At 36.4% G+C, this 12366-nt stretch overlaps 1 protein-coding gene across 4 annotated transcripts in view; it reads left to right on the forward strand.

Annotated features, from left to right (window-relative positions):
• ATP2C1 (ATPase secretory pathway Ca2+ transporting 1) overlaps positions 1–12366 on the forward strand; it is a 166610-nt gene that overhangs the window by 90628 nt on the left and 63616 nt on the right. For all 4 annotated transcript variants that reach the window (XM_045791743.2, XM_045791741.2, XM_045791745.2 and 1 more), the window contains one exon: positions 2510–2618. In XM_045791743.2, coding sequence (XP_045647699.1) covers positions 2510–2618 — 109 coding nt within the window. The remainder of the gene's footprint in view (positions 1–2509; positions 2619–12366) is intronic.

Consider the following 12366-nt stretch of genomic DNA (forward strand, 5'->3'; position numbering starts at 1 on the left):
GCTCTGTATTCTGTTCCATTGATCTATGTGTCTGTCTTCCCATTTGTTTGTGTCATCTTCACTTTCTTTCATCAGTGTTTATAGCTTTTGGAGTATAGGTATTTAATCTCTGTGGTTAAGTTTATTTCTGGGTATTTCATTCTTTTTGGTGCAATCGTACATGGGATTGTTTTCTTAATTTCTCTTTCTGCTTCATCTTTGTTAGTGCATAGAAATGCAACAGATTTCTGCATATTAATTTTGTATCCAGTTACTTTACTGAATTCATTATCAGTTCCAGTAGTTTTTAGGTGGAATCCGTAGGGTTTTTCTACATATAGTAACATGTCATCTGCAAATAGTGACAGTTTTATTTCCTCCTTAGCAAACTGGATTCTTTTTTTTCCTTGTCTGATTGCTGTGTCAAGGCCTTCTAGTACTGTGTTGAATAAAAGTGGTGAGAGTGGACATCTTTGCCTTGTTCCTGATCTTAGAGGAAAAGCTCTTTTTCATCATTGAGTATCATGTTAGCTGTGGGTTTCTCATATAAGGCCTTTATTATGTTGATGTATGTTCCCTCTAAACCTACTTTGTTGAATTTTTGTCATGAATGGATGTTGTACTTTGTTAAATGCTTTTTCTGCATCTGTTGAGATGATCATATAGTTTTTATCGTTTCTCTTGCTAATACAATGCATCATGTTGATTGATTTGGGAATATTGAACTACCCTTGCATTTCTGGAATAAATCCCACTTGATCGTGGTGAATGATATTTTTAATGTGTTGTTGGATTTGGTTTGCTTATATTTTGTTGAGGATTTTTACATCTGTCTTCATCAGAGACATTGGCCTGTAGTTTTTGTTTTTTTGTAGTGTGTTAATCTGGTTTTGGTGTCAGGGTAATGCTGTTCTCATATAATGAATTTGGAAGCTTTTCTTTGTCTTCTATTTTTGGAATTATTTGAGAAGAATAGGTATTAAGTCTTCTTTATAAATGTTTGATAAAATTCACCTGTGAATCCACCTGGTCCTGGACTTTTACTGGGAATATTTTGACTACTGATTCAATTCCATTGCTAGTAATTGGTCTGTTCAATTTTCTTTCTTTTTGATTTAGTCTTGGAAGTTTATATGTTTCTAGGAATTTATCCATTTCTTCAAAGTTGTCCAATTTGTTGGCATATAATTTGTCATAATATTCTCTTATAATTCTTTTTATTTCTGTGGTATTGTTTGTTATTTTTCCTACTTCATTTCTGATTTTATTTGAGTCCTCCCTCTTGTTTTCTTGAGTCTGGCTAAAGGTTTATCAATTTTGTTGATCTTTTCAAAGAACTGGCTCCTAGCTTTATTGATCTGTTCTGTTGTGTTTTTTTTAGTCTCCATTTTATTTATTTCTGCTCTAATCTTTATTATTTTCTTCCTTCTACTGGCTTTGGGTTTATTCTCCTTTTTCCAGCTTCTTTAGGTGTAAGGTTTATTTGAGATTTTTCTTGTTTCCTGAGGTAGGCCTGTATTGCTATAAACTTCCCTCTTAGAACAATTTTTGCTGTGTCCCAAAGATTTTAGACCGTTGATTTTTTTTTTTTAGAAAATCAGCAAGGAAACAATGATTTTGAGTGACACATGAGACCAACTTGGCCTAATAGGTATATTCAGAACATTCCATCCAAAAACAGTGGAGTACATATTCTTTTCAAGTGCACATGGAATATTCTTTAGAATAGATCATATATTAGGCCACAAAACAAGTCTCAATAAATTCAAAAATATTAAAATTATATCATGCATCTTTTCTGACCACAATGGTATGAAACTGGAAATATCACAAGAAAAAATCTGGAAAGAACACAAATACATGGAAGCTACATGGCATGCTACTAAACAATGAATGGGCCAACCAAGAAATCAAAGAGGAAATAAAAAACTACATCAAAAACTAAAGATGTACTGTATGGTGACTAACATATCAATTAAAAAAGAATACATGGAGACAAATGAAAATGGATTTTCACTCTTAAAAATAGAAATTGAATGTGAGTAGTACAATATACTTTGTGTCACCAGATTTGTCTAAACATAAGGTAGAAATCATTAGTCTGACATGAAAAATTCATGTTCTGTTCAGTGTAGCAAGTTGTAATATTAGAACTTTTAAGTTGTAATGTTGAGATTATTGAGACAGTTTTTTGTGTGTGTGTGACTATGTGCTAAGCACTGTTGGGGTTGCAGTGATGCACAATCAGACAGACCCAGATGAATAAGAAGGTTGCTTCAGTTTTCACATTTCACATTTGAACAATAACTGGTTACTTCTTCCAATGCTTTTTTGGTAATCTGAACATCTTAATTACCAAGAATAGAAAAATAATTGTTTGCTTAGTTTCTTATATTTGACCTACCTTCTTTGAAGTGATAATAATACTACAATATGTTTTTCCTCAGGTAAGCCCACTAGAAAGCATTTTTTTAAATAACTGGTGTGGCTTTCTTTTTTCAGCCATGGTTGTTTCTGTTTCATGTTATAGTGTGCGTGAAGGAAAATTGGAACATACACTTGCTCGAGACTTGGTTCCAGGTGATACAGTTTGCCTTTCTGTTGGGGACAGAGTTCCTGCTGATTTACGCTTGTTTGAGGTAAGTTTGGTGTTTTAATTTCTTTGGGCTGCTGTAGCAAAATACCATAGCCCGGGTCGCTTACAAACAACAGAAAATTATTTCTCATAGTTCTGGAGGCTGGGAAATCCAAGATCAAGACTCCAACCCAGTTGTGTTCGGAGGAGGCCCTCTTCTGGTTCATAGCTGGTGTCTTCTGTCTGTCCTCAGATGGTGGAAGGGGATAGGGAGCTCTATGAGGTCTCTTTTATAAGAACACTAATTCCATTTGTGAGAGCTCCACCCTCATTACCTAAGCACATCTGAAAAGTCACACCTCCCAATACCTCATGTTTGAGAGTTAGGATTTCAATATATAAAGTTGGAGGGGGGGTACCCATATTCAGACCATAGCATTTGGTTATCTGTTTGTGAGAAGCGAAAATACTTGGATGTAGACTAAAGGATGGACATTAGTAATTTTAAGAATTAATGCATAGTTGATTTGGACTCTTGATTTTCAAGTTTAAAATGTAACATATATAAACATGTCTTTTTTTCTTAAAATGTATTTATCTTTACCACAGAGTTTTTGAGGTGTCCATTAGTCAATCAGCTGATCTTTATAGAAATGTGTAGTAGGCCTTGTGGGAGACACAAAGATGATGTAATGAGTTCTTGTGATTGGGGAGCATACTATTTGTGTACATAAATCACTCACCAGAAAATAAGATAGAGCCTGGTAAATGACTAAGAGAAGTACAAAAAATGGAGTGTGAAAATTCAGAGAAAGGAGCGGTTACTTCTAATTTCAGTGAAAATCAGATAATGCCTTAGACAACATGACTTTGGTGGTGAGAACCGAAGGGTAGTGCTGGGCAGAGATGAGGAAGACCATGAAGCAGCAATATTCAGATCACTGTGAATGTCCCAGTATATAGTACCGGGCTAGAATATGTTACGGGTAGAAAATGTATGGCGGAATCAGATTTGGGGGGGCCTTGGATGCTCTACTTCAGATTTTATTGGTTAGGATTTAGCTTTGAAGGTCATATGCAGCTGGCAAATGATCTTACCCATAATCTGGCCACAGTGTGTAGAATACATTGACGGGCTAGAAAATGGAGTTAGGCACCTAGTTTAGTATGCCAGTCTCATCTACTTTTGGAATTAACAGGCTGCTCATTAATACCTATAGAGGTGTCAGTCTTTGAATACTTACTATGTCCCAAAATCTGAGTGTTCTTAGAGGTTATGGAAAGCCTAAAGAACCTTCCTGAACTATAAGAAGAACAGACTTCACTTACTCCTGAAGTAATGGCCTTTTCTTCAAATACTTAAAATTTCTCCTTAGGAAGATACCAGATTGCTTTAATTGGTGAGTGGAGATAATTGATAATACAGCAAGTATTGGGAATATTGTTATTTTGCTTTATTACTTTCTGCCCTTAGTTTATCTCTTTAGGTCATACTGTTTTTTACTCATTTCCTCTCCCTTCTATTCCTAATACTTAGTTTATAAGAAGATCTTGGATTATTATTCCATAGAGATTTGGTAGGCCTGTCACTTGATATAAATCATCTTCCTTTTCCCCAGAGGGCCCTAATCTGAATTCATGGAGTTCATATCATCATTTATTCTGGAGTCCTTCTCTTCCAGTTTAGAAGAAGACCTCCTCAGTGGGGCAGTAAGAAAATGGTGTTTCCCATTATTTGAACATTTTGAGCAGTATAATGACATGGAAACTTTAAAACACCATTTGACTTGGAAAAAAAGTATTTTAGGATTTTCATTTAAATAAGGTTTAATTGATCTGAGAATTAATTATTTCAGAGTTCATGTGCAAATAGGAAAAAAACAGTCAGAATTCTGGATTAGTAGGTATCTTATCCACTTAACAAATATACTTTGAAGACTTACTGTGAGTTCAGTAAGGGAATTCTTGACCTTTTAAAGCTTGATGTTATAAAAATTGAGAGCATGTACTTTGTGGAGTAATTTGTTGTTAGTGTTTTTCCCCTACCTGTTAACTTTTCAGATACTTTTCTTTAGCACATGTTTCATTTGGCAGTGCTATAGTTAGGTTGATTTTCTTCTAGTTAATCCATGTTTATGTATATAGTTGAACATCTTTGATTCCCTCTATCACTTTCTGTCCTGTTCATTTTACCTATCACCTTGGTACCTCAGGCCGACTTTTACAACAACTTTTACATTAGATTGAGGTAACCTTCCTAAAAGATTTGAACCTTTCGTGTTGCTTCTACTAACCTATGACATAATAAGGCTGTTAAGGTCAGTTTCTCTTCTGGACACACAGGCTACTAGCTTTTGGAATTAGGTTGGCTTATTGGAGTGTTATTTGCTGAATTTGGCTATGGTGATCTTGGGATGGTTTTTTTAAGGCTAGCTGGTCATTTGATGTTCTTGTATGAAATAAGCTTTTCATTAAGATTTAAAGGAAACCGAAAACTCACATACCTTTGAGATATTAATTAATTTCTCAAAACAAAGTGTGTCAATTTCACTCTAGATAAAGCAAGTGTCTTGGACTTTCATAGTATCGTTCTCTTCCTGTGGATGATGTGGTCTGAGACCAAGGTTGCCACTTTAGTGTTGTTATGCTGCAACTCTAGGGTTCCTATCATAAATTTTGAAGGTTCAGATTTTGACTATAAAACTTGCCTGGGCATTCAGTTGCATTTTGTCTGCAAGTTCAGTGTCATGACTGCTACACAACTTTTATTTGGTATTATCTGTTCGTAGGCTGTGTCTTAAGTCAGGTCAGGCTACTGTAATCAAATACCATGGACTGGTGGCTGAGAGACTGATTGCTCTCTCTCTTCCACCTCTTATAAAGCCACTAATCCCATTACGAGGGCCTCACCCACACAAGCTCATCTAACTCTAATTACCTCCCAAGGAAATTACCATCATATTGGAGATTAAAGCTTCAACATGAATTTTACTGGGACACAGTTCAGTCCATAGCAGGCTGAGACTGTGATTTAGAAATCCTTTTTAAAGAAGATTAATGTTGATAACTTAAGGAATTCTGTATTTTGTTTTCATAGCCAAGGAATGAAACACTATGTGTTGATGGCAGTAACCTTACTGTCACAGGATTTTTTCTCCGTTGGTGCCCATGGTTTTTAGTCACATTGCTTCAAAGAATGAATAGGTAGACCAGACAGAGTGGTGGGTAGCAAATTAAGGCTTATTGAGGATAGCAAAGTGATAGTACAAAGCTCCCGAGGAAGGAGGGGGTCTAAGAGGGTTGCCACTGGAATTTTTAAGTCTAGGGGTTTTTATGGGCTTGTTGGCAGGCTATTTTAATCTGATTAACCCTCCCTGTGCCTGTCATCCAGTCAGTTTTTTGTCACATGGGAAAGGGTGGCGGGGCTCCTTCTAGGGTGGTGTAAAATCCTGTTAAGGGTGGTTTCCTCTTAGGGCGGGGTTGGGGGGTGGAAAGCCTTGTCCCTGCCTGCCTGCCTTCCAACAATCCTTCATTATCACTAGCTCAGGAGCCTTAAGAGTCACTGGTGGAGCTGGGACAGTAAAACTTAAAGGAATTGAGCTATGAGTATGTTTTCTGGTTTTTTTTCTGAGGGTTTTTATTTTAATTTTTGATAGTATTTGAGAAGTGGCACCACTGAGCATTAATTGGTGGTGGCTAATGGATTGGTCAGACTGTGACTTTAGATGAAGGAGTCTTACAGACCATACCTCCGTAACAGTACATTTTGCCTTTTTGGAAACGGGGTAGCATTTTTTTCTTATTGTTTCAGGTAAAGTCTGTATCAACATTTGGACAAAGGATTCTTTGTGAGAGAAAACAATCTAAGAGTCAAAGGAAAAGAGGGTTTCTTTCTTCTATTGAAAATATTTTACTTCTCTCAGCTTTAATTTTCTGACTAAGCCTGAAATGGTGCCTGAAATGTAGCAAGATTTTTCTTTTACTTGAGGTTCTGAATGAGTAATTCCACTGACACTTTCTTTTGTGGCTCACTTGCTTGTGGGTAGCCTATATCATTCTTTGAAACTGTCTTCAAGATCTAGACACTGGGTACAATTGCATTCTTTTTTTTTATGTTTTTTATATGATTTTCTAAATGTATCAAACTTTTAAAGACAGCTTATCAGTTGTATGCCCGAGGGCCAAGAATTAGCCATTTTTATGACCCTAGATTATCAATTGGACCATTTAAACCTAGGCCAAAAGATATCTCCACTAGGAGTGAAAGCCTACTGGGGCCTTCCTCAGAAGTCAAACTTAAATGAAGGCAGTTGGCATTACATAGTGAGCCTTTTTAACATCACAAATCCATATACTTTGTTATAGAATAGTAGTTCAGCTCAGTGAGTAGATTTTGGTTGCTTTAGGTTATTCCTTTCTATTCCTTAGTTCCCCTGTAAAAACCAAAGATAATGAGCACAGATCTACTTTGGTTACCTACCAATGGAAGGAGTCAAAGATAGTCTTCTTGACTGAAACTTTACTTAGCCTTTATGTCTGTTTCTGTAAAGCTCACAGTTTTGTGCACACTTTTGTTGAGAACCATGAATAAGGGCGGCTGGGTGGCTCAGTTGGTTAAGCGTCTGCCTTCTCAGGTCATGGTCCTGGGGTTCTGGGATCAAGTCCCACATCGGGCTCCCTCTGCTCTTCAGGGAACCTGCTTCTCCCTTTCCCTCTGCCTGCCACTCCCCCTGCTTGTGCTCTCTGTCTGTGTCAAATAAATAAATAATCTTAAAAAAAAAAACCCTCTGTGTTGGCTAATTTCATTAGAGGAGTTATCTTTCTGTGTCAGAGCATTCTGACTTTCTGAGTTACAAAATATATTTTCCATTTACTCAGCGAAACCTTGATATTCTGGTGAAACTCAGATTCGGATTTTGTTTGCAATGTTTTTTGAAAAAAAAATCTTTTCAAACATTCACTAGAATACAAGTGCATGTTATGTTAAATTTACTTATTTTGGTAATGGAGCTAATTTAGGCAAAATGTAATGCCTCTCTTCGGAAATTGGTCTGTGTTATGAGGTCATTTTAGCCATTTGGTAAATGTTTGAGTATCGTATATAGAACACTGTACCAGGCTTCAGGGCTAGGAAGTGAAAAAGACACAATTTGTGCCCTTTCTGCTGGGAGACACCAACTTGCAAACAACTGTGATTCAAAGAGTAAAATGTGTCTTATGAATTGAACATATGAGCTTAGGTAAGCCACTTAACTAGGTCTCTGTTTTCTCACTGTGACCTACTGTTGCCCCAGGGCATTATATCCTAACTTTTAAGGTGCAAAGGAATCATCTGGATTCTGTTTTGGCAGCTGTGGGGTGGGGAGAAGATTCTGCATTCTTAACTAGCTCTTAGTCCATGCCAAAAGTGCTGGTCTATCTACCACATAAAAAAAGTTTAAAATACACACACACACAAAACTTCACTGAGATATAATTCACATTCAAAATAATTTACACATTTAAAATCATTCAGTCACTTTCCATATAGTCTGAATTGTGCAACCATCACCACAGTGTTAACTGTAAAACATTTTTATCACTCCCAAAAGAACACCTTTACTTTTTAGTAGTCACTATGTTCTCTCCCCTTACCCAGAGTCTGGTAGCCACTAATTTGCTTGCTCTTTCTGTATACATGTACCTATTCTGGACATTTCATTATAAATGGAATTAAATACTATGTAATCTTTTGTGTCTGGCTTCTTTTAGTTAACAATGTTTTCAGAGTTCATCCATGTTGTAGCACGTATCGTTATTTCATTGCTTTTAATTACCAGATAGTATTCCATTGTACGTGTATGCCACACAGTTGTAAATCCATTTACATTTAAAGTGATTATTAATAGAGGACTTTCTTATCCCATTTTGCTATTTGTTTTCTATATGTGTTATGTTTTTTATGTTCTTCACTTTCTCCAATCTCCCTTTTTTTGTGTTTGGTTGAAATTTTTAAAAAATTCATTTTGATTACCTCCTGAATTTTTTTTCTGTATACTTCTTTACATATTTTCTTAGTGGTTATGATGTGGATTACAGTTAACATCCTAAATTTAGGGACGCCTGGGTGGCTTAGTCAGTTAAGTGTCTGCTTTTGGCTCAGGTCATGATCCCAGGGTTCTGAGATCAAGTCCCTCATTGGGCTCCTTGCCTATTGGGGAGCCTGCTTTTCCCTCTGCCTGCTACTCTCCCTGCTTGTGCGTGCACGCTTTCTCTGTCTCTGACAAATAAATAAATAAAATGTAAAACAAACAAAAATCCTAAATTTAGAACAGTGGTTTGAATTCATACCAACTTTACTTCAATAGCATGCAAAAACTTCACTCCTTACAGCTTACTTTTCCTTACACCTTCGTGTTGGTGTCACAAATTACATTTTTATGCATTCTGTGCCCATTAACCATACATTTATAAGTATATTATATAAATCAGGAAAAATAGAGGAGTTACAAAGTCAAAATACAATAATGCTGGCATTTATATTTCCCTGTGTAGTTACGTTTACTGGAGTTTATTTCTTTATACGGCTTTGAGTTGCTTTCTGCTCTCCTTTTGTTTTAGCTCGAAGGACTCTACTTTAGCATTTCTTGTGGGGCATGTCTGCTAGCAATGAATTATTTTGTTAGCTATAATTAATAGCTTTTGGTTAAATGGGAATGTCTTAATTTTTCTTTATTTTTGAAAGATAGTTTTGCTGGTTGTAGACTTCTTTTTGATCTCCCCCCCCCCCCCCGCCCCAGCATTTTAGTGTGTCCACTGGTTCTAGCCTCCATGGTTTCTAATAAGAAATGGCTGCTAATTTTATTGAGAACATGATGAGTTGCTTCACCTTTGCTGTTTTCAAGATTGTGTCTTTGTCTTTCAACAGTTTGATTATGTCTGTCAGTCTAGATGGCTTTGAGTTTTTCCTGTTTGGAGTTTATTGAGCTTCTTTGATATATAGATTCATGTCTTTTATTAAATTTTGGAAGATTTTGTTTTTAATTATCTTTTCAAATATTCTTTCTGCCCATTTCTTTTTTTTTCCTCCCTGAGACTACATTATACTTATATTGGTATGTTTGATGATGTCCCACAGGTACTTTAAGCTCTGTTCATTTTTCTTTATTTTTTTTCTCTCTGTCCTTCAGACTGGTTAATTTCAATTGTCCTGTCTTTTTGTTTGCTCATTTTTGCCCCTCCTTGTTCAGATCTGCTGTTGAACCCCTCCAGTGAACTTATGATTTCACTTGTACTTTCAGCATCAGGATTTCTGTTTGTTTCTTTTTTATGTTTTCTTTCTCTCAATTGATAGTCGTTTTTTTTATTATTATTATTGTTTTCCTGATTTCCTTTAGTTCTTTGTCCATGGTTTTTTTAGTTTATTGAGCATATTTAAAACAGTTGATTTAAAGTCATTCTAGTAAGTCCAATGTCTGGCCTTGCTGAGGGATGATTTCTGTCAGTCCATTTTTTTCCTGTGAATAGGTCATACTTTTGGGGTTTTTTGTATTTGTAGTTTTTTTGTTGAAAACTTTGTATTTTGAATGTTATACTGTCATAATTTTGTACATTAGATTCTACCCTTCCCTAAGGTTTGTTGTTTTTGATTGTTGAGGGTTGCAGTGGTTGAATTTGTTCAGTGACTTTTCTTTAAAAAAAAAAAAAAAAAAAAAAAAAGGTTCCCCCCCCCAAAGACTGTATTCCTTTTTATGTATGGTCATTGACATTTCTGTTCTATTTTCTCAGCAGACAGCTTTTTTTTTTTTTTGATTCAGAGAGGAGAAACAATTACTACTCTCTTGGTCTTTGTAGCTTGTCTTTGAGTTGGAGCACTTCTTGATCATTGAGCCTAGGTTGTCTACAGCGCTTCTTCACCTTCACCTTCACCTTCACCTTCACCTTCACCTTCACCTGCTTGTGCCAAATCCACAGGTCTGTCAGGGTGCAAGTCTAGGGTCTTCTCAGGTCTTTCTGAATACACATCTGGTTATAGGCATGCGTTTTGCACTCTGTCTTCCCTGGTATATATGGCAGCCCATCCAAGCCCCTGTTCCCTCACAAAACTTTCTCTTTGGCATCTTTCTTCCCTGGCTTTTGGTTGTGTCTGCTGCTTGTCTTATTCCTAGTCCTTTGTCTGCTAATGTATGGCCTTAACCTTTTGGCAGACACCCAGAAAGTCATTGTAGCTGCATTGGAGTGGTGTTTTGAAGTAAATATTAGCCTCTGCACCAGCCCCCCAGGGAACTGCCAGACAGGTTAAAACAGTCTTTTAAGAACAAGGTCTGTTTTAGCCCCCACCTACCAGTAAGCTGCAACAGGAAGACAAGCTTCTGTCCCCACAGCCGGCACTGCTTCTCTGGACAGTGGGAGAGAGTAGACAGGTCAACAAAAATGCCACAGTGCCTTCCTACCAAAATTCAGCTGCCTTTTTTCTTCATTAAGTATTTCCTTGGTTGTTTTAAGTTTTTGATTCGAGAGTTGATTCTGTCAGTTTTTGCCAGCCTATGATTTTTTTAGTAGAGAGACCAATTCTTTGAGTGCCCTGTTCACAAATTTTTATATCAACTTAAGTGTATTTTTTTGATAAGTCAACTTGATAAATTGATTTACAGTATGTTGCTCCCCCTCTTATTGTAATTTATCACCAAAACTTTGGTTTTAAAGGTTTCTGAATTACTAAACTTATATACAGACTTGTAAAAAAAAAAAAAAGCAGTTTTAAATTAGCTGTCAAAAGAAATTGAGTAGAATATTGGAGAAGGTATATGGTATATTTGTGAAATTTAGGAACATTCCTATTTGATGTAATCACTCTTTTTGGATTTGGAAAGGATGTGTATTTCTGAATTGTCTTGAGTTGTTACTATATGTGTATATGTCTAAATTGTCTTGGACTGTCATAGAGTTTGGAAAACCCATCCATATGTAGAGCACTGGGAATGTTGGTTCTCTTAGAGTGTAAAAGCTTGAGCTGTGCTTAGTGTTTTGGTGTCTGAGTTTTGTAGATCATTGGTTAAAAAGCAGTGTGAGCTTAGAAATCTGTTTATGTTTAAAATGTTGAAGAGAAAACTTTTTTTTTTCTCATTAAGTCACTAGAATTTAAAAAGACAATATGGGAGGGTTTGAAGTGAGACTTAGTCTCTTTGGTTTAAGAGTCTCATTTCATATGGGTAGGAAAGGACTGTTGAAAAGTAGGTCTCTTTTTGAAATTTGGTTTCCTTAAAATCGTCTTAGCAAAATATCCTAGAAATCATTGTTAACCAAATACTGGTCTGTAAGTTATTAGCCACTTGATCAAGTTGAATCTATCTAGCACTTAAGTCAGAAAGTTACCAATTCAATAACAATATAAATATTTACCATGGGATAAAATCCATTTCATGTAGGCCTTTTTAAATTTATAACACTTGGTTGTGACGTAGGTAGTTTGGGTCCAAGAACCCAGGGGATGCTCCCACAGGAGGAGCCAAGAGGGTTCTTGGCTTCATGCAGGATAGAAATCAAATATGAGCAGGAAAAAGTGAAAACAGAGTTTATTGAGTAGTCGTGAGTGACCGAGACTAGCAGATGGAGTGTCTGGGAGACTTGAAAAGGAGAGGAGAATGAGTCTTGTCGTTGTTTGGGGTTAGAGATTTATATTGGAAAGAGGTCTAGGGTATGTGTTCCTTCAGGAATCCTGGGTAGGGTCCAATCAAAGGTGTCAGGTGAACAATAGGTGTCATTTCATAAATGACCAAAGGTAGGGCTTTTGATGCCAGTGTCAGCTGAGGTTTGTTCAAAGCTAATGTCCT

Source organism: Ursus americanus, chromosome 20 (assembly GCF_024610735.1).
Source record: "Ursus americanus isolate L20-20 chromosome 20, mUrsAme1.1.p, whole genome shotgun sequence".
NCBI classification, from domain to species: domain Eukaryota; kingdom Metazoa; phylum Chordata; class Mammalia; order Carnivora; family Ursidae; genus Ursus; species Ursus americanus.